The sequence below is a fragment of the Orbicella faveolata genome, unplaced genomic scaffold, assembly GCF_042242905.1.
Source record: "Orbicella faveolata isolate gen_17 unplaced genomic scaffold, um_ofav_v1 contig_12, whole genome shotgun sequence".
Classification (NCBI taxonomy): Eukaryota; Metazoa; Cnidaria; class Anthozoa; order Scleractinia; family Merulinidae; genus Orbicella; species Orbicella faveolata.
In genome coordinates this window covers 11101523-11120000 of record NW_028301539.1, presented here as the reverse complement: position 1 = coordinate 11120000, position 18478 = coordinate 11101523, and the positions used below count along the sequence as shown (strand labels likewise).

General features: G+C 37.7%; 2 protein-coding genes across 4 annotated transcripts in view; one reads left to right on the top strand and one right to left on the bottom strand.

Moving 5' to 3' along the window:
* Positions 1–3277, bottom strand: part of LOC149116614 (uncharacterized) — a 3952-nt gene extending 675 nt beyond the window's left edge. Inside the window, exons 1-2 of the mRNA XM_089282345.1 lie at positions 2930–3277; positions 1–2040 (exon numbers count right to left, since the gene is read on the bottom strand). The exon at positions 1–2040 is cut by the window's left edge and continues 675 nt beyond it. Of these exons, the coding sequence (XP_089138471.1) occupies positions 1357–2040; positions 2930–3277 (1032 nt within the window). The 3' untranslated portion in view covers positions 1–1356. The remainder of the gene's footprint in view (positions 2041–2929) is intronic.
* A 296-nt stretch (positions 3278–3573) lies between these two features.
* LOC149116613 (uncharacterized) lies at positions 3574–16248 on the top strand. 3 transcript variants are annotated; one of them, XM_089282348.1, is made up of 5 exons: positions 3574–3772; positions 4035–4100; positions 7660–7710; positions 12192–12257; positions 14828–16248. In XM_089282348.1, the coding sequence occupies exons 1-5, from the start codon at positions 3662–3664 to the stop codon at positions 14957–14959; spliced, it is 426 nt and encodes a 141-aa protein (XP_089138474.1). In that variant the 5' UTR covers positions 3574–3661; the 3' UTR covers positions 14960–16248. The 3 variants fall into 3 exon arrangements, with proteins under 3 accessions (XP_089138474.1, XP_089138472.1, XP_089138473.1); XM_089282346.1 differs by having other exon boundaries at positions 7660–7725; XM_089282347.1 differs by having other exon boundaries at positions 3575–3772; positions 7660–7725; positions 12192–12242.
* Positions 16249–18478: the final 2230 nt, after the last annotated feature.

Genomic DNA, 18478 nt, shown 5'->3' with positions numbered 1-18478 from the left:
TGTCAATTTCATGTTATTCCTTGCGAAGTGTTTTAAAGGACGCATTTCAGTTGTGAAAAAGTATGTGTTCATTCCAACTTAACCTGTCCATAAATTGAAGCATATTTTACAATAGCTGCCGATTAACTTCTTTAATCATAAAAATTACAGTTTCCTCGATTGCGATTGGTTTAAAAAACTCCTATTTTCCACTAATTCACTTGCCAAGTTGTTATCGGACAGTTTGTTATCGGACAGTTCAATAAGCCCAATCACCTTCAAAGTTGTAGTCTAAATCAACCAATCACACTCAAAGTTATAGTTACGTGCGTGCGTGCCTGCGCTTGCTTTTGTGTTTTTGGCGCCTAATTGCCGGTAGGAAGCGTGCTGGCCTTAGAATGTTTACATCTCCTTTGTAGGTATTTTAATGCAAATTTTCCATTTCTTTCATAACTTAGCTATTATTCTTTTCTCAGAAATTGTAATTTCTATGATTAATTGGTAGTAAGACTTCGTGTCGTCCAATTCGGTCTATAATCATACTCGAGATAAACAAATCGGACTCCCGCTGCATGGTCGTCCGATTTTGTTATCACTCTTATGATAACCGACCGAATTGGAGTCCACTCAGTCCTATTACCATTACTTAACGAATTAATATTCTCCCCCAACTACAATCCTAGCTTTCAATTTTGCTGCATATATATTTGTTTTTATCTATAGTTATTTATTTACTTATTTATTTTGCTCAGCCGCCTATTTATTCTTAGCGTCTTGTTCATTCTAGAACGCAAATACCATGTTCTCAGTTTCGAGATTATTGTATTTTTCTTATTCTCTCTTTTTTCTATTTTTTGGTATAAATAAGGTTGTGTTGTTGCTAGTTTGAATCGAACTTGAGTTCCACAACAAGTCTACAGACCGGTTTATACAACTGAAACGATCTGACGCCGTGGAACAATCAAAGAGACTGAGATCAATTTTTACATTTTCCTGGTTCGTGAATTCTTATAGCAGTGGATTTTTTCATAGCTCGTACACGTACATTATTTCTTTTATTTGGAAGCGGCTGCCATCAGTTGTTAAGAACGCACCTAATGTTTTTTTTTTTTCGTAGACATTTAAATAATGCTACTGGCTGCCAATGCAGTAACTGCCTTTGATGTAACCCTACTTAAATACACAGATTCAATGACTGCACTAACTTATTAATGACCTTTAGACCCGACCAAATTAATTTTGTAGATATGTGTAATTCTTAGTTCTTATTATTGTCAAATCTCCGGCTCGGGGGATAAGCTAACCACCCCCTGTGTAATTAAATAAATTATTTTATCTTATCGTATCTTTTCTTAAGTAAAGCGATTGGCCATTCAATTATTTTATATACGGACAGCTACTCCTATCACCAAAATGGTCATTACATTGTGGACGTAAACCAAAAAGATGTTCCTTGAAAACAACTCTAATGTTCTTGAGAGCCTCGTTCCCATCCTTTAGTTTAATTTCCTGAAAGTTCGTGAAATAACTTTTGCATATGTCCTTGTTTTGCTCCAGTGCTTCATTTATCCGTTGGTTTTCTTCGTTTGACAAAGGCTTATCTTCAAGGAGCCGGTCAACAGGACAATACTCTGCACATGCACCCAGGAATGTGTTACGTTTAATAAAGCCCTCTAAGTCTGCAAACATTGCTGCGCAATTCTGGCAAGGAGGTTTTGTTTGAAGTGTCTCTGTTTCCTCATCTAGTCCAGTCCGAAATGCATGCGATGACCAGTTCTGATTATCTGCAGTATCTATAGGCTGGTTAAATACTATTGCCTTCTTTAGACTCAGTTTAAAATTATCAATTCTTCTTAACAAGCACAGAGGCCTTAAGAACGGACTTACAGCAATCGATGATCCAACAGACCATTGGCCATTATGTGAAACCATTGCGAAAGCCTTAGGCTTGAAGATATTTTTGCTCCTAAGGACCTTTAAGAAGTCTTTTGCCTTGTTCATAACTGCTTCAGCATGTCTGCCGTCTCGTTCCTCAGGATTTTGTGCTATTATGGCACTAATCTAAAGGATTGAGATGAAACAAAATCATCAATTAAGCCTGTAATTAAACAGTTACGCTCCTCAACTCACCATCTGATGAGGCAGAGGTTCATCTGACATTTTAAAATTATTTGACATAACGAGACCATTATGTGAAACCATTGCCAAAATTCTACAACTGAATAGGCCTAATTATACATTGACTGCCGAGTATCTTGTCTTTGGTCTCTCTCTTCTATACTTTTTCTTTGCTGCCCAGTGTCTACTCCTGAGAGCTAGTGCTTTTTTCTTTCTTTTCGTCGACCGGCCCTTTTTTTCGATTTTTGGTACATCACGGGCATGCTTTTCACCTGTTGTAGCCTTTAACTTGGTCCCCCTCCTCACGGTACACGCATTTACGTCTAGAAAGGGACATACTTCATATGTTTACGTCTTTCGTTCACACGTAAAAGGCATAAAGGACAATGTCAAGTGTTCTACTCTGAAATGTTTTTTTTTGTATTTTGTTGAAAATGAGTGGGTAAAAAAAATCAAATCGAAGTTCAAGTATGGTTTTTTGATATTCTCATTTCATATGCGAACTCGTGGGTATGCTGTGAAAATACAAGTGAGCAGTAGGATTTTCTATTGTATAACACGAGAAAGCGTTATATAACTGGCATTTATAAGACGATACAACAGTATTGGTATCACACAAATGCTCACTGAGTGATTGACAAGCGAGTTGTGGGTCATCTTCATAGCATAATAGGCTGTCAGTCTGTCTCGGCCTGTGTGAGTTGGAAGTTAAGTGTATTATAGAGTTCTCATACCTATTGCTGGGATAGGAGAGTTACCGCTATACAAGTAACTCCCCTCCAAATCTGTACATAAGGAAAATTTTATACACCATCCGAAAATGCGTACTTACAATTTCCAGAAGTTTGCTCCAAGGGTCTGCACAATATTCGACGGCGGAGTTTTCGTCTGGTTGCCTTTGCAATTCCTCATCGGTCAGCCCGATCGCACGACCCAGGGAATTAAAGCCGGATAAATCAGCGCCTGAGTGAAACACCAAGTGTAATTTCAAACTCTTGTAGATATTATGGAAATGCTTTCTCAGTAACTCTGCGTCTTGCCTCGGTAGCCCTGGACGATTTTCAAAGATCTCCTTAGCAAGCGCTTCTAGAAGCGTGCTCATCTCTGCAACATCGCGGTTCAAACGTTTTTCGACGTTTTTTATTCCTTTTGCAAGATCTGTTATGTTCTGCTCGTCCATTTACACTCCGTCAGTTGCAGTTAACAAACGGAATGCTTCAGTAGATTAGTCTTACGAGTGTCCCTCTAATTACCTTTATGTATATGTATATGATAAAGCAGGTGAAAAGACAGACAAAATTAACCAAAAATTGGAAGACAATATAAATTATTGAATAGTTTTTTAATCTTAAGACGACGAATTGCTTCGAACAATTAGGATAAAGAATTCTAATGGAAAACACCCACTCTTATGAAGCTGTGTTTCCATAGCTACACTGAAAAAAAAGAAGAAAACATTTGTCGCAAAGTTCATTAAATATTAAAGATTAAAGATCACAGATAAAGAAACACGACTAAATTGAAGGTTTTGTCACACAGTGCCTTTCCACATCATAGCTCGACAATGGCAGCAAAGTGCATGAGTGCGTCTTCCAAAAGGGAACTGATGAGGACTGAAGAAGGTTGTGAGATAAGCGAGCGGTATAACTTGAGAAAAAGACCGAAAGCCCCTCCGGTAAGAACTAGAGTAATTCAGTATTAGTGTGCTCCTACTTCTTTTAACCTGTTGAAATAGTTTTTGTCATTGTAAGAGTGATATCTCTTGGTTGAAACAGACTGACTAGGTTGGCAACTTTGGTTAAACTATTTGACCAACAACATATTTTAAATAACACTTGAAGAACTTTTCTAAACCGCTCTTAAAAAACCCCCCAGAAAGATTTGAAACTGAGTGCCTTGCCTGAGGCTAATTCTTTTAATTTCACTTTGAATTTTAGATCTTACCACGTACGGAAACAAATAACAACGTGAAAGGAAAAGTTGACAGCACAAGTTCAAAACAGGTAAGATGTAAGAGCTCACGCAAGGGTATAGCTGATAATACTACATGCAAGGAATTCAAATTATTTCACCTAACAAGCTCTAACATATTATGCCAGCTAAATTTAAATTTTTCGGCGCTCATAATTCACCATCAACACGAAAATTAAAATTACTCCAGAAGCAGTCTAATCGCATACTACGTACATTCAATAGATCTTATAACAGTGTACTAAATAATTTAAAAGGTTTTGTATGAAATATATCAAACACTCAAGACCGTGTATTTTACATTTCCAAACACCCTGAAGGGAGTTGAAAATAAGACGCGTAGCGGAGTATCTTTGACGCACTTCGAGGTGTTTGGAAATGTGGTTAAACACCGTTTAAGGTTACACAATACCTTCAGAGGGCTGCTTTTGTCGAAATTTTTCTTTTTCAAAAAAAAAAGGTTCCTATAAAATTTCCCCAAAAATGAAAGTAAAATCTTTAAACGCGCACGAATTATTGAGAAAACAAAATTTTAATAACAGTTAATAAAACAGTTTCACTCCTTTTTTTTATGTAAGAATATTATTTTTCCGGTCGGGGCTGAATATTTTTATTTTTTTCCGATTTTAGGCTGAAAGACTTCCTCTGCATATTCTTAATTGGATTATAGCATATGGCATATTCGTTTTCGAATGTATTTGGTGTCTGGATGGTGTTGAAGTAATTTTAAAGGCCAGCCCTCAGGCATTATAGCCTGATGTGACGCACATAACTTTAACATAATCGTTGTCAAAGATGTATTGTAGAGGTCTTCGAGAGTACGATACTGTGTAGGTTTTTTGCGAGCCCCATTGACGCCAGTGGCAGAATGAGAGAACTTTGAAGTGATATTCCTGTTTGAACTGGCCTTAATATACTGTTTCCATTACAAACTAGCTTGATTGGAAAAAGAGAGAAATGGAAAAGATGTATTTTTTCTAAACTAACAATTAATTTCGATGAAGGTCAAATATAGGTTTACTGACTCAAACTAAATGCACTCTTTTTTTTTTTTATAAAAATATTGCTTTTCCGGCCGAGGCTGAAAATTCCCATTTTTCTGCCGATTTTATGCTGAAAATGATTTGTCAGTAGTCTTAGATTGTAGCGTCTTACATTTCTGTCTTCAGTTGAATGTATTTAGTGTCTGGATGGTATTGAAAGTGGTTTTTGAACCAGCCTGCAGGCAATAAAGCCAGATATGACGCACATAACTTCTTGCAGAAATGTTTAATTAAACTTCTATCCCTTTCATATTAATTAGTCTCCTTTCTTAGCTTAAATAGTTTTATCCTTTTTATGGTTCGCGCCCTCATCCTTAATTATTCTTGTTAATGTCTCACTTTGTTATACTATTTATTGCATATTCTTTTTATATTTTTTCACTGTACAACTGACGATGCATGATGTCTCATCCGAAAGATGTATTGTTTTCATTAAATAATGAACTTCTAAAACACCGTGTGGTTCATCAAAACCATATCTTACTTCGTGCTCATACGAAGCCTTGATATAATTGTATTGTATTAAATATATTATTTTCAAAATCCCAGCCTCGGGTTTATTCTTAAAATATTCGTAAAATTTCGCAAATTTCAGCCTCGATATTCCTATAAAATGTTTTCTTATAAAGAAGAGAGAGTATAGGTGTCATAATCCTCATAGCGCGTCGACTTTGAACGCGAAGCGGCTTTATCCTAGAGCTCTTACAACAAGGGCCTGATTACCATTTTCTTGTTTACACTCAATTGGTTCTCGAATCAATTCGCTCTTCCATCCTATCTCACACTCCTTATGGTGTTGAGGTCATGAACATGCTAAAGAAGATGAGAAAAGTCCTTGAACAGCGTAAAAAATCGAAGCCAGGACCTAAGAAGAAGACAAAAGCGGAATTTTTTGAAGGCAAGAGGAAAACTTTGGCCGACAGCGACAAGGGATCGTGCGTTCTTATATCCGTGCTCTTGCCAAGCTTATTTCTTGTGGTTTTCCACCTTATCCTTATACCATGGAATATCCCACGAGTCACTTGTATTTTCTCGGTATACTCAATCGCCTAAAGACTCGTGTGTATACCAAGTAAATACAAGGGATAAGTGTGATATTCTATGGTATACCACGAGAGAGCGTTGCATAACTATTTTATACCATGCCATAGATGCAGTGGCGAACACAATCAATGCGACATACGCGCGGCGCATGATGGGAAGGTTGGATGTAATACCGATGAACATACAACACTTTCCTGTATTCTGATTGGCTGTATTTTCTATGGCATAGCATAAATATCCATAGGTGAATATAAGAATTGGACATTCTGGTTGGTCGAAAAGCTCGGCCTATGACGCTATATTCACCGCGCTAGGCGGTGAATAGAACATTTTCGAGGCCTGGTTACTAAGCCCGCCAACTTTGCCATCTTGGCAAGTAAACATGGCGGACAGTTGCTAAATGAAATTTTCATTTATTCGGAAGACATCCTTCCAAGTCTAGGATATTGAAAGGATGGAGAATATTCAAAATGATTGCTGTCGCCCTCGGACCAAAAATCTTTTCAAGAACTCGTATTGAAGGCATTTAAGAATCGTAAACGCAGTGTTACTGTTTTTTATGTTTTAGCCGTTATTTTGTAGTCCTTGATATTCACCTCTGAGAATTATACTTAAACAATTATTCGCCTCAGGCTCAGTGAATATCGGTGAAAATTCACCTCTACTTCGTCTCGGTAAATATTCACCAATGCTCACTTCGCCTTCGGCGAATAATTGTTAAGTAATCACAGTGCACGACGTCATTGCATTTCACGACAATTTGTGTGAGCACCTTAAACTGTAAAATTTTGATGTAATGCACCAGTCTTCGTCCCTTTAAAATCTCAAACACAAGTCAAAAGTTCTTTTATAGTAAACACCCTTAGACATTTGCAGCAAACGTTCCCGGTAGACTCTTATGACGGTCGATACAGGCGATTATTATATGGCTGTGTCTCACAAGGACTGGTAACTACCGAATTCACGAATTTGATTGGCTGAAATCGATATTGACCGCGGTCTAGATTTTCCCATCTAGACCGGCATCCAGACCGGTTTCATGTTACGTTGAAAAAGTAGCAAAATAAAATACAAAAATGTTCACCATTTTATTTTATTTTCTTCTCAATCATTTATGGAAGTGCCAAAAAGCCTGATGACAAAAAAAAAGTAGAGAGGACGAGCAAATTTCGGCAGGTTTAAGTTAAGCTCATCGCCGTTCGCAAGCAAAATGTCAGCTAGTACAAACCAGTTACATTAAACGAATTAAAGTTTTCTTCTTTGCCATATAATAAACATGTTATTAACCGAGCTAAGTCGGTCTGTGTGGGAGAATCTTGACCTCGGTCGTGTGTACAGACCTCACTGCGTTCGGTCTGTACTCACGACCTCGGTCAAGATTCTCCCATACAGACCTCCTGCTCGGTTGATAAGAGCTAATTAAAAACCTAGACAAATTAAACAATTATTAGTTAGTTGATGTCACACACTGTACTCACCGTTTCTGTGTTATTTCCTTATCGAGGATGAACAGGGAAAGATACATCGTAAAGAGAAAAATATCTTTGAACATGAGGTGGGTGCTTCAAACGTAAGTATTCATGTTACTGTAGTGAGGCTTTAAATAGATCTAGATCTGTTCGCTTAAAGATTTGTTTCCCAGTTTAAGTCCTGCCGGCTGGGAAACCCAGGAGTAAATAACCTGATGTTACATAATGAACCGAATAACCCTACCCCGTAAAATGGGCTTTTGTGCGGAGAATACTCGCTGGCTGGGAGAAATGTGTTTGACTCCCTCACTGAACGCGTAAATAATGCCCATTGTCCACACCCAATTGGGAAATTGGTGGGTGTGTGTGTTTTTTTTTTTTTTTTTATGTTTCTGCTGGCTGAGAGATTTTGTTGGGGAGCTTACTGGGAAAAGAAAGTTTCAGACACGTTACTCCCTGGAAAAAAAGAAACAGATGTAATTGCCAGCAACCGGAAAACTACTTATAAAAGCGTATTTGTCGGTTACTTTATCGCCTTGATGTTACCTGATAAATCTTGACAAATAAGTCTGTAGTGGGGCTGACTCTTCAGAGCGAAAAAACGTTATAAGCATGCGCGAGTTTTGGCTGTGCGCCAGGCTCTAAGTTTGAAATGGTGAGAATATGGTCGATCGTGTAAACAGAAAAAGTTATGAACTTTATACGCTTTCTCAATTTTCTCGGTAAGCAGCAATATTTTAACGTCAGTAATGGAAAGCCGGTGCATTGCTTTCGTGGGGAATCAATTTTTTTCGGTCAAAATTAACCTAAGGAAGGTTTGAGAATCCTTTATTTCCCTGCAGTATACAATTATAAATTAGTATATAAATATTATATTTAATTATTCGCCAAAGTCCAAGTGAACTGGTGAATATTCACCAATGTTCACTGAGCCCGAGGCGAATAATTGTTTTAGTATAATTTTCAGAGTTGAATATCAAGGACTACAAAATAACGGACTAAAACATAAAAACACAGACGCAATTGTTCGTGTGCATACACATATGCAGCCGTAGTTTTAATAATTAAGCTTACATGTACATCGATTATCAATCAATTTACTCGTCGAGTTCAGCAGTAAAACAAACGAGCGAAACACTACGAAAAATAAATTCATCCGTTACCTTTGTTTCATCGTTGTTGACTTCATTCACAGTTGTCATCATCGCCTAAAAATGAGTAGACTTAATTTGAAGAAAAATAAATTTTGGTCAATCGATCTGACCTACTGGCAATCAACGTAACCACTGCGTTTACGATTCTTAAAAACCTTGAATACGAGTTCTTGAAAAGATTTTTGGTCCAAGAACGACAACAGTCATTGTGAAAATTCTCCATCCTTTCAAATATCCTTGACTTAGAGTGATGTCTTTCGAATAAATAAAAACTTCATACAGCAACTGTCCGCCATATTTACTTGCCGAGATGGCAAAGATGGCGAGCTTAGTAACCAAGCTCTAGCGGGGAAACTATAGCGTCATAGGATGAGCTTTTCGACCAATCAGAATGTCCAATTCTTATATTCACCTCTGGAAATTATACTAAACTATTATATAAATTTCGGTGCGAAGACATTTTTTCCACTGACTCTTTACACATTGCATCCATGTAAGCAAACACTGCCGTGAGCAAGAGAGCCTCTCAGTAGGCAGGGGAGCCTTGGTTTCTTAACAGTGAAATGCCGAAAAAATTCATGCTTGTCCAAGTATAAGTTATCATCCGAGCGACATCCTCGCATACCTTACTACAGTCCTCCATTCTTTCCACCATTGCAGCCTACATTATTACCTGAGCACGCAAGTAGGATAGGGCTACGCAGTACGTTTTTCCGCACTGAACCAGAACCAACGCCGCATCGGAGAAAGGCTTTATTGATTGGAAAAAGAGAGAAATGGAAAAGATGTATTTTTTCTAAACTAACAATTAATTTCGATGAAGGTCAAATATAGGTTTACTGACTCAAACTAAATGCACTCTTTTTTTTTTTTATATATAAAAATATTGCTTTTCCGGCCGAGGCTGAATATTCCCATTTTTCTGCCGATTTTATGCTGAAAATGATTTGTCAGTATTCTTAGATTGTAGCTTCTGACATTTCTGTCTTCAGTTGAATGTATTTGGTGTCTGGATGGTATTGAAAGTGGTTTTTGAACCAGCCTGCAGGCAATAAAGCCAGATATGACGCACATAACTTCTTGCAGAAATGTTTAATTAAACTTCTATCCCTTTCATATTAATTAGTCTCCTTTCTTAGCTTAAATAGTTTTATCCTTTTTATGGTTCGCGCCCTCATCCTTAATTATTCTTGTTAATGTCTCACTTTGTTATACTATTTATTGCATATTCTTTTTATATTTTTTCACTGTACAACTGACGATGCATGATGTCTCATCCGAAAGATGTATTGTTTTCATTAAATAATGAACTTCTAAAACACCGTGTGGTTCATCAAAACCATATCTTACTTCGTGCTCATACGAAGCCTTGATATAATTGTATTGTATTAAATATATTATTTTCAAAATCCCAGCCTCGGGTTTATTCTTAAAATATTCGTAAAATTTCGCAAATTTCAGCCTCGATATTCCTATAAAATGTTTTCTTATAAAGAAGAGAGAGTATAGGTGTCATAATCCTCATAGCGCGTCGACTTTGAACGCGAAGCGGCTTTATCCTAGAGCTCTTACAACAAGGGCCTGATTACCATTTTCTTGTTTACACTCAATTGGTTCTCGAATCAATTCGCTCTTCCATCCTATCTCACACTCCTTATGGTGTTGAGGTCATGAACATGCTAAAGAAGATGAGAAAAGTCCTCGAACAGCGTAAAAAATCGAAGCCAGGACCTAAGAAGAAGACAAAAGCGGAATTTTTTGAAGGCAAGAGAAAAACTTTGGCCGACAGTGACAAGGGATCGTGCGTTCTTATATCCGTGCTCTTGCCAAGCTTATTTCTTGTGGTTTTCCACCTTATCCTTATACCATGGAATATCCCACGAGTCACTTGTATTTTCTCGGTACACTCAATCGCCTAAAGACTCGTGTGTATACCAAGTAAATACAAGGGACAAGTGTGATATTCTATGGTATACCACGAGAGAGCGTTGCATAACTATTTTATACCATGCCATAGATGCAGTGGCGAACACAATCAATGCGACATACGCGCGGCGCATGATGGGAAGGTTGGATGTAATACCGATGAACATACAACACTTTCCTGTATTCTGATTGGCTGTATTTTCTATGGCATAGCATAAATATCCATAGGTGAATATAAGAATTGGACATTCTGGTTGGTCGAAAAGCTCGGCCTATGACGCTATATTCACCGCGCTAGGCGGTGAATAGAACATTTTCGAGGCCTGGTTACTAAGCCCGCCAACTTTGCCATCTTGGCAAGTAAACATGGCGGACAGTTGCTAAATGAAATTTTCATTTATTCGGAAGACATCCTTCCAAGTCTAGGATATTGAAAGGATGGAGAATATTCAAAATGATTGCTGTCGCCCTCGGACCAAAAATCTTTTCAAGAACTCGTATTGAAGGCATTTAAGAATCGTAAACGCAGTGTTACTGTTTTTTATGTTTTAGCCGTTATTTTGTAGTCCTTGATATTCACCTCTGAGAATTATACTTAAACAATTATTCGCCTCAGGCTCAGTGAATATCGGTGAAAATTCACCTCTACTTCGTCTCGGTGAATATTTACCAATGTTCACTTCGCCTTCGGCGAATAATTGTTAAGTAATCACAGTACACGGCCTCATTACATTTCACGACAATTTGTGTGAGCACCTTAAACTGTAAAATTTTGATGTAATGCACCAGTCTTCGTCCCTTTAAAATCTCAAACGCAAGTCAAAAGCTCTTTTATAATAAACACCCTTAGACATTTGTAGCAAACGTTCCCGGTAGACTCTTATGACGGTCGATACAGGCGATTATTATATGGCTGTGTCTCACAAGGACTGGTAACTACCGAATTCACGAATTTGATTGGCTGAAATCGATATTGACCGCGATCTAGATTTTCCCATCTAGACCGACGTCCAGACCGGTTTCATGTTACGTTGAAAAAGTAGCAAAATAAAATACAAAAATGTTCACCATTTTATTTTATTTTCTTCTCAATCATTTATGGAAGTGCCAAAAAGCCTGATGACAAAAACAAGTAGAGAGGACAAGCAAATTTCGGCAGGTTTAAGTTAAGCTCATCGCCGTTCGCAAGCAAAATGTCAGCTAGTACAAACCAGTTACAATAAACGAATTAAAGTTTTCTTCTTTGCCATATAATAAACATGTTATTAACCGAGCTAAGTCGGTCTGTGTGGGAGAATCTTGACCTCGGTCGTGTGTACAGACCTCACTGCGTTCGGTCTGTACTCACGACCTCGGTCAAGATTCTCCCATACAGACCTCCTGCTCGGTTGATAAGAGCTAATTAAAAACCTAGACAAATTAAACAATTATTAGTTAGTTGATGTCACACACTGTACTCACCGTTTCTGTGTTATTTCCTTATCGAGGATGAACAGGGAAAGATACATCGTAAAGAGAAAAATATCTTTGAACATGAGGTGGGTGCTTCAAACGTAAGTATTCATGTTACTGTAGTGAGGCTTTAAACAGATCTAGATCTGTTCGCTTAAACATTTATTTCCCAGTTTAAGTCCTGCCGGCTGGAAAACCCAGGAGTAAATAACCTGATGTTACATAATGAACCGAATAACCCTACCCCGTAAAATGGGCTTTTGTGCGGAAAATACTCTCTGGCTGGGAGAAATGTGTTTGACTCCCTCACTGAACGCGTAAATAATGCCCATTGTCCACACCCAATTGGGAAATTGGTGGGTGTGTGTGTTTTTTGTTTTTTTTTTTTTACGTTTCTGCTGGCTAAGAGATTTTGTTGGGGAGCTTACTGGGAAAAGAAAGTTTCAGACACGTTACTCCCTGGAAAAAAAGAAACAGATGTAATTGCCAGCAACCGGAAAACTACTTATAAAAGCGTATTTGTCGGTTACTTTATCGCCTTGATGTTACCTGATAAATCTTGACAAATAAGTCTGTAGTGGGGCTGACTCTTCAGAGCGAAAAAACGTTATAAGCATGCGCGAGTTTTGGCTGTGCGCCAGGCTCTAAGTTTGAAATGGTGAGAATATGGTCGATCGTGTAAACAGAAAAAGTTATGAACTTTATACGCTTTCTCAATTTTCTCGGTAAGCAGCAATATTTTAACGTCAGTAATGGAAAGCCGGTGCATTGCTTTTGTGGGGAATCAATTTTTTTCGGTCAAAATTAACCTAAAGAAGGTTTGAGAATCCTTTATTTCCCTGCAGTATACAATTATAAATTAGTATATAAATATTATATTTAATTATTCGCCAAAGTCCAAGTGAAAATTGGTGAATATTCACCAATGTTCACTGAGCCTGAGGCGAATAATTGTTTTAGTATAATTTTCAGAGTTGAATATCAAGGACTACAAAATAACGGACTAAAACATAAAAACACAGACGCAATTGTTCGTGTGCATACACGTGTGCAGCCGTAGTTTTACTAATTAAGCTTACATGTACATCGATTATCAATCAATTTACTCGTCGAGTTCAGCAGTAAAACAAACGAGCGAAACACTACGAAAAATAAACTCACCCGTTGCCTTTGTTTCATCGTTGTTGACTTCATTCACAGTTGTCATCATCGCCTAAAAATGAGTAGACTTAGTTTGAAGAAAAATAAATTTTGGTCAATCGATCTGACCTACTGGCAATCAACGTAGCCACTGCGTTTACGATTCTTAAAAACCTTGAATACGAGTTCTTGAAAAGATTTTTGGTCCAAGAACGACAACAGTCATTGTGAAAATTCTCCATCCTTTCAAATATCCTTGACTTAGAGTGATGTCTTTCGAATAAATAAAAACTTCATTCAGCAACTGTCCGCCATATTTACTTGCCGAGATGGCAAAGATGGCGAGCTTAGTAACCAAACTCTAGCAGGGAAACTATAGCGTCATAGGATGAGCTTTTCGACCAATCAGAATGTCCAATTCTTATATTCACCTCTGGAAATTATACTAAACTATTATATAAATTTCGGTGCGAAGACATTTTTTCCACTGACTCTTTACACATTGCATCCATGTAAGCAAACACTGCCGTGAGCAAGAGAGCCTCTTAGCAGGCAGGGGAGCCTTGGTTTCTTAACAGTGAAATGCCGAAAAAATTCATGCTTGTCCAAGTACAAGTTATCATCCGAGCGACATCCTCGCGTATCTTACTACAGTCCTCCGTTCTTTCCACCATTGCAGCCTACATTATTACCTGAGCACGCAAGTAGGATAGGGCTACGCAGTACGTTTTCCCGCACTGAACCAGAACCAACGCCGCATCGGAGAAAGGCTTTATTTAAACAGAGACTTCCATCATCGATTCATTCCACATTTATTCACTTGAAATCCAGTGAAAACTGAAAATACAATAACCGAAAGGAAGACGATTACAATGTAATCCGGCATAATTGATATGTTCTTGACTTGAGCAAGGGGCGCGTGTAAATCAGCGGATTATTTATTATACGTATGGGTACTGAATAATTTCAGTAATGCTGGGGGTTAGGGTTACCTTGGGATGAACTAGCATCCCATCTAGGTAGGTAAACGGTAAAGTCTGCTATGAGCCAAGTGGCCCATCAGGCCAGCGCTTATGTCCGGTTTCAGTACAATGAAGCGACTAGGAGTATTTCTACTCTTCCCCTGGATAGTATGCTAGACCGTCACAGGGTTAGCACCCAGCATTTCAGTCGCCGGTACTTATTAATACACGTGGGAGAAGTGGCTGTGAAAGTAAAGTGTTTTGCCCAAGAACACCAAAATCGCCTTAAGGCTAGGAAAATCCTTCAAATTTTGACAAAACGGAAGTCACTATTTGGTTACCCATGCTAAACATTGCTATGTATATAATGTTATGTTCAATTTGAATTATTTGTTTTAGTTGTTTGCTCGGTCCCAATAGCACTTGTGCTACAAACATTGCCGAAAGTAAATAAAGGTTATATATGAAAATCTCTCATATTATATACCTCTAAGTGCGCTTTGAAGGGTAGCATTACGCTGCCTACGTTGAAGGGTTTGGTCCAAAGTAACACTGCTTCTTAACGCTAGGAATCAGAATCAAGTGAAGAAGAAGAAAGAGGGATTACCGTGGAAGAACTCAAGAAAACAGAGGGATGGAAAATGCTGATGGACGCCTTAGACGCAAAGATTGAGAAGAACAAACTATCCACAAAGCAATAGCGAAATCCAAACAGTCAGTCTTGAAATTACACATGATTTTAACCCTCTTGTGCGTCAGAATTCAATTAAAAATGGTAACTTTAGAGTAATGTAATTTTGTGTGTTGAAAATTTGTAACTACGCTGTACAACTATGTTTTTTTTAAACTAAACCGTATAAAATTATTCCTTTCTCGAAACGACAACTGATGACTAGCCCAAAAACAACAAAAACTGCACTAGTCGTATGTTCGACGCTTACAACATTTCTGCAAGAAGGTATATGCGTCGTCTTTATAAGGCTTTATTGCCCGCAGTCTGGTTCCAAAATTATGTCAACTTAGAATATTCACAAGAATATTTTCAGCTTAAAATCGGCAGCAAAATAAGAATATTCTGCCTGGGCCGGAAGAGCAATATCCTTATAAATTAAAAGTGTGGATTGGTTTGTAGCTTTTCTTAACACTGTAGTGAAGCGCAATGAATTTTTGGAATTGGGTGCTATATAAATTTATTGCATTATTTTTATGGTGTCGTAAACTTTCAAAAGTCAATTTGTAGGCAATTCTGCAGAAGTTGAAAATCTTACTGTTAGTTTAGAAGAAAAAACGCAAATTTTGAAGGAAAACAGAACTGTGTTGTATTGGCCTTTGGGACGAGCCAAGGGATATTTGACTGCTTATCCTGCAAGATGCTACCTATGAGGAGTGTTATCCCTATTTTGAAAACGCTCTGAGACTGACTCCGTTCAAGAAAACCTCTTTCTTATGTCATATAAATTTACCACTATTTTCTGCATATTATTAGCATTTAGTCTTTTTCATGCAAATTCACAATTATAACTTTCAGCTAAAGTAGAAACGCACTCCGTACTAAACGAACTAGTTATTGGTAAAGTTAAATTAGAATGGATTAAAAGAGCATTCTTTTTTATAAAGGGGCAGATATTTTTAATGATTGTATATAAAGTTAGTTGCCGTCTTTTTATTTCTTTTTATATTTATATTTTAAGACTTTTATGTAGGTTTTTAGATTTTTTGCATATTTTAAAATTATTTTTTAATTATTTATTATTGATTTATTTAATTTACACAGGACCTATGTTGATAACAGTCTTATAACTGAAATGGTCATCCTGCATAAATATGTTTTATATTATTATTATTATTATTATTATAGTTCTTTTGTAACTTTTCCAGCTTTTGATATTTAGATGAGGTCTTTTGTCGCAGATTTTTGCAGTTAAATGCAAAACATGCACGTTGCTTTGTATCAAAATATACTTAAATAAATGCCTTCATCTAAGAGAAACTTTTGTCTCCCTTTCAATAAAGCAACATTATTACTCATCCTGCCTTTTTTGGTTATACCTTCAAGTCGTATATTTTCTTTCTTTTTTTTGAGGGGGGGTGGTGCTTAAGCTCTTTTCACTTTCCTTTCTTTTCACAAAGGAATCAAGACGATAGTAATGTAGGAAACATCTTTGTTTGACAATTTGAATGATTCAAACCTGTTCCCTCTCAAAATAAACTGATTTCTGTGACAGATCCCTTGCTTGATCTGAACTCGGTCTGTGAATGCTTGTCAAACTCGCTTCGAACCGTTGGAAATGAAGACTTCATACAATGCCATACCCAGACTCTTGACAACTGGCATAAAAGGTCGGTTACTTTGTTAAAGGACAGGATAAGTTTTAGATTTCATCGCTGGGCACAGATATACGGCATCGCTACTCGATATGTGAAAAAAGGGCCTGTTCTAGCTAGAAAGTTCCTTTTACTGAGCTTGCAATCTTGCGGCTAATCATTTAAACTTTGGAGATTGAAGGTCGCTCAAAAATTACTAAAGCGCCATTCTTAAATATATGGGCAAAAAGCGTGAGTTGCGGAAAGAGGAATTTTAATTAAAGACGGGCCAAATTGGCACTGAATAAAAGTGTTCTAGAAGAAGCAGTTTCACCCATACTTTGATGTAGTAGACTATTGAAGAAACTGTTTTACAAGAAAGTTGAGGCTGACAATGACCAAAATTGGATGAACATGCTAAGGTCACTGCAAGAAATTTCGCTAAGCATGCACTGATTTGATGAGAGCTTCAAAGGTCTTTAATGTTGTTTTCTCTAAAATTCTGATAGCACAGTAAGTGTTTCCCGGCCATTTGTGCAATTAACTGGGAGGTTCACTGAAGTCAAAAAGTGTAAGAACTAACGCAAACTGTAACAGAGCGCTTTTCAGTTGAATATCGTCAAACCAGAACCAGACTATGCACTCTGGCCAATCACAATGGACACCGACAATCCAGTCAACCAATCAAATCCCAAGCAAATACATGTAACTGACGCGAGGCGTGTGAGCGAGCCATCAGTGGTTTTGGTTTTACTTCTGATTGCACCTTAAAGTGTGGCGCGAGTTTTCTTAAGCCAATCGCGTAGCATGATAATGAAAACCAGAGAAAATGCGACTTACTGTCGACACTTAAGTGGTCTTTAAATATAAACGAGGAAACGTAAACGCATTATGGTCTCACATCAAGCCAAGCAACTACTGTCAGCCAAATTATACTGCATTATCGGTTAAATCACTCGATTAAATTTTTTTACCGTTTAATTGCACTGAAGATTATAACATTGATTCGTACAGCTGTACTTATGTCACTTGCTACAAAATATGTTAGTGTTGTCCCGCCAAGTCCGTGTCCTTCCATGCCCCATTGCAAGGAATGTGATTGCCTTGACTGATCTTGTTCAAGATAAACAAATAACAACAACGAACTCAAATAACATGTCAAACAAACAACAAGACCAATAACAACAAAACTAAATAGCATATCCTGACGCACTTATCATTACTGTAAGACCTCTCAGGCACCGTTGAAGACCTTACAAATAACAGGATTAAAGAAATGACTCATTGTACATTGTAACTGACTCATTGTACATACGCCGAGTAGACAGACAACGCTGATGTCCAGGTTTAGAATATCAAAGGCAGGCGTGGATCCAGGATTTTCTTTGGAGGGGTGCTCCACAAAGGAATGGCTTAACTGACTGGTGAGGTTAGCAAATTTTAAAAGCGAATACGAAGAAGAATGCTTCATATCCGAGGAGATGCGCACCCCCTGCAACCTCCCCCCTAGATCTGCCCCTGAAAGGTACGTTTTCCTGACAAATGCTAAAAGTTTAGACACAACCAGGCACTAAGGATAGTAATGTAACTTAAGAATTACTGGTGATCATCTATCGAAAAAATGTTTCATATTTCAGCGGTATTAGGCTTCGCGTTAAAGAAGTTGTTGAAGTTCCGGTATTGATACATTTTATTTATTTGCTAGGTGAGCCTTGTTTTCACCACGACATAGGCACAAGCACAAGCATAAGCTTGTGGCGAGGATGTCAACAACACAAGCGTAAGCACGCAAGCATGCGCAGAATTATTTTCGGTTCCATACCTTCTCGATAGGCATAACCTCTAGCACAGGAAGGAAAAAAAGCTTTCTTCTACTTGTGATCTTTCTTATGCTTGTGTCATGGGAGTCCTCAGCA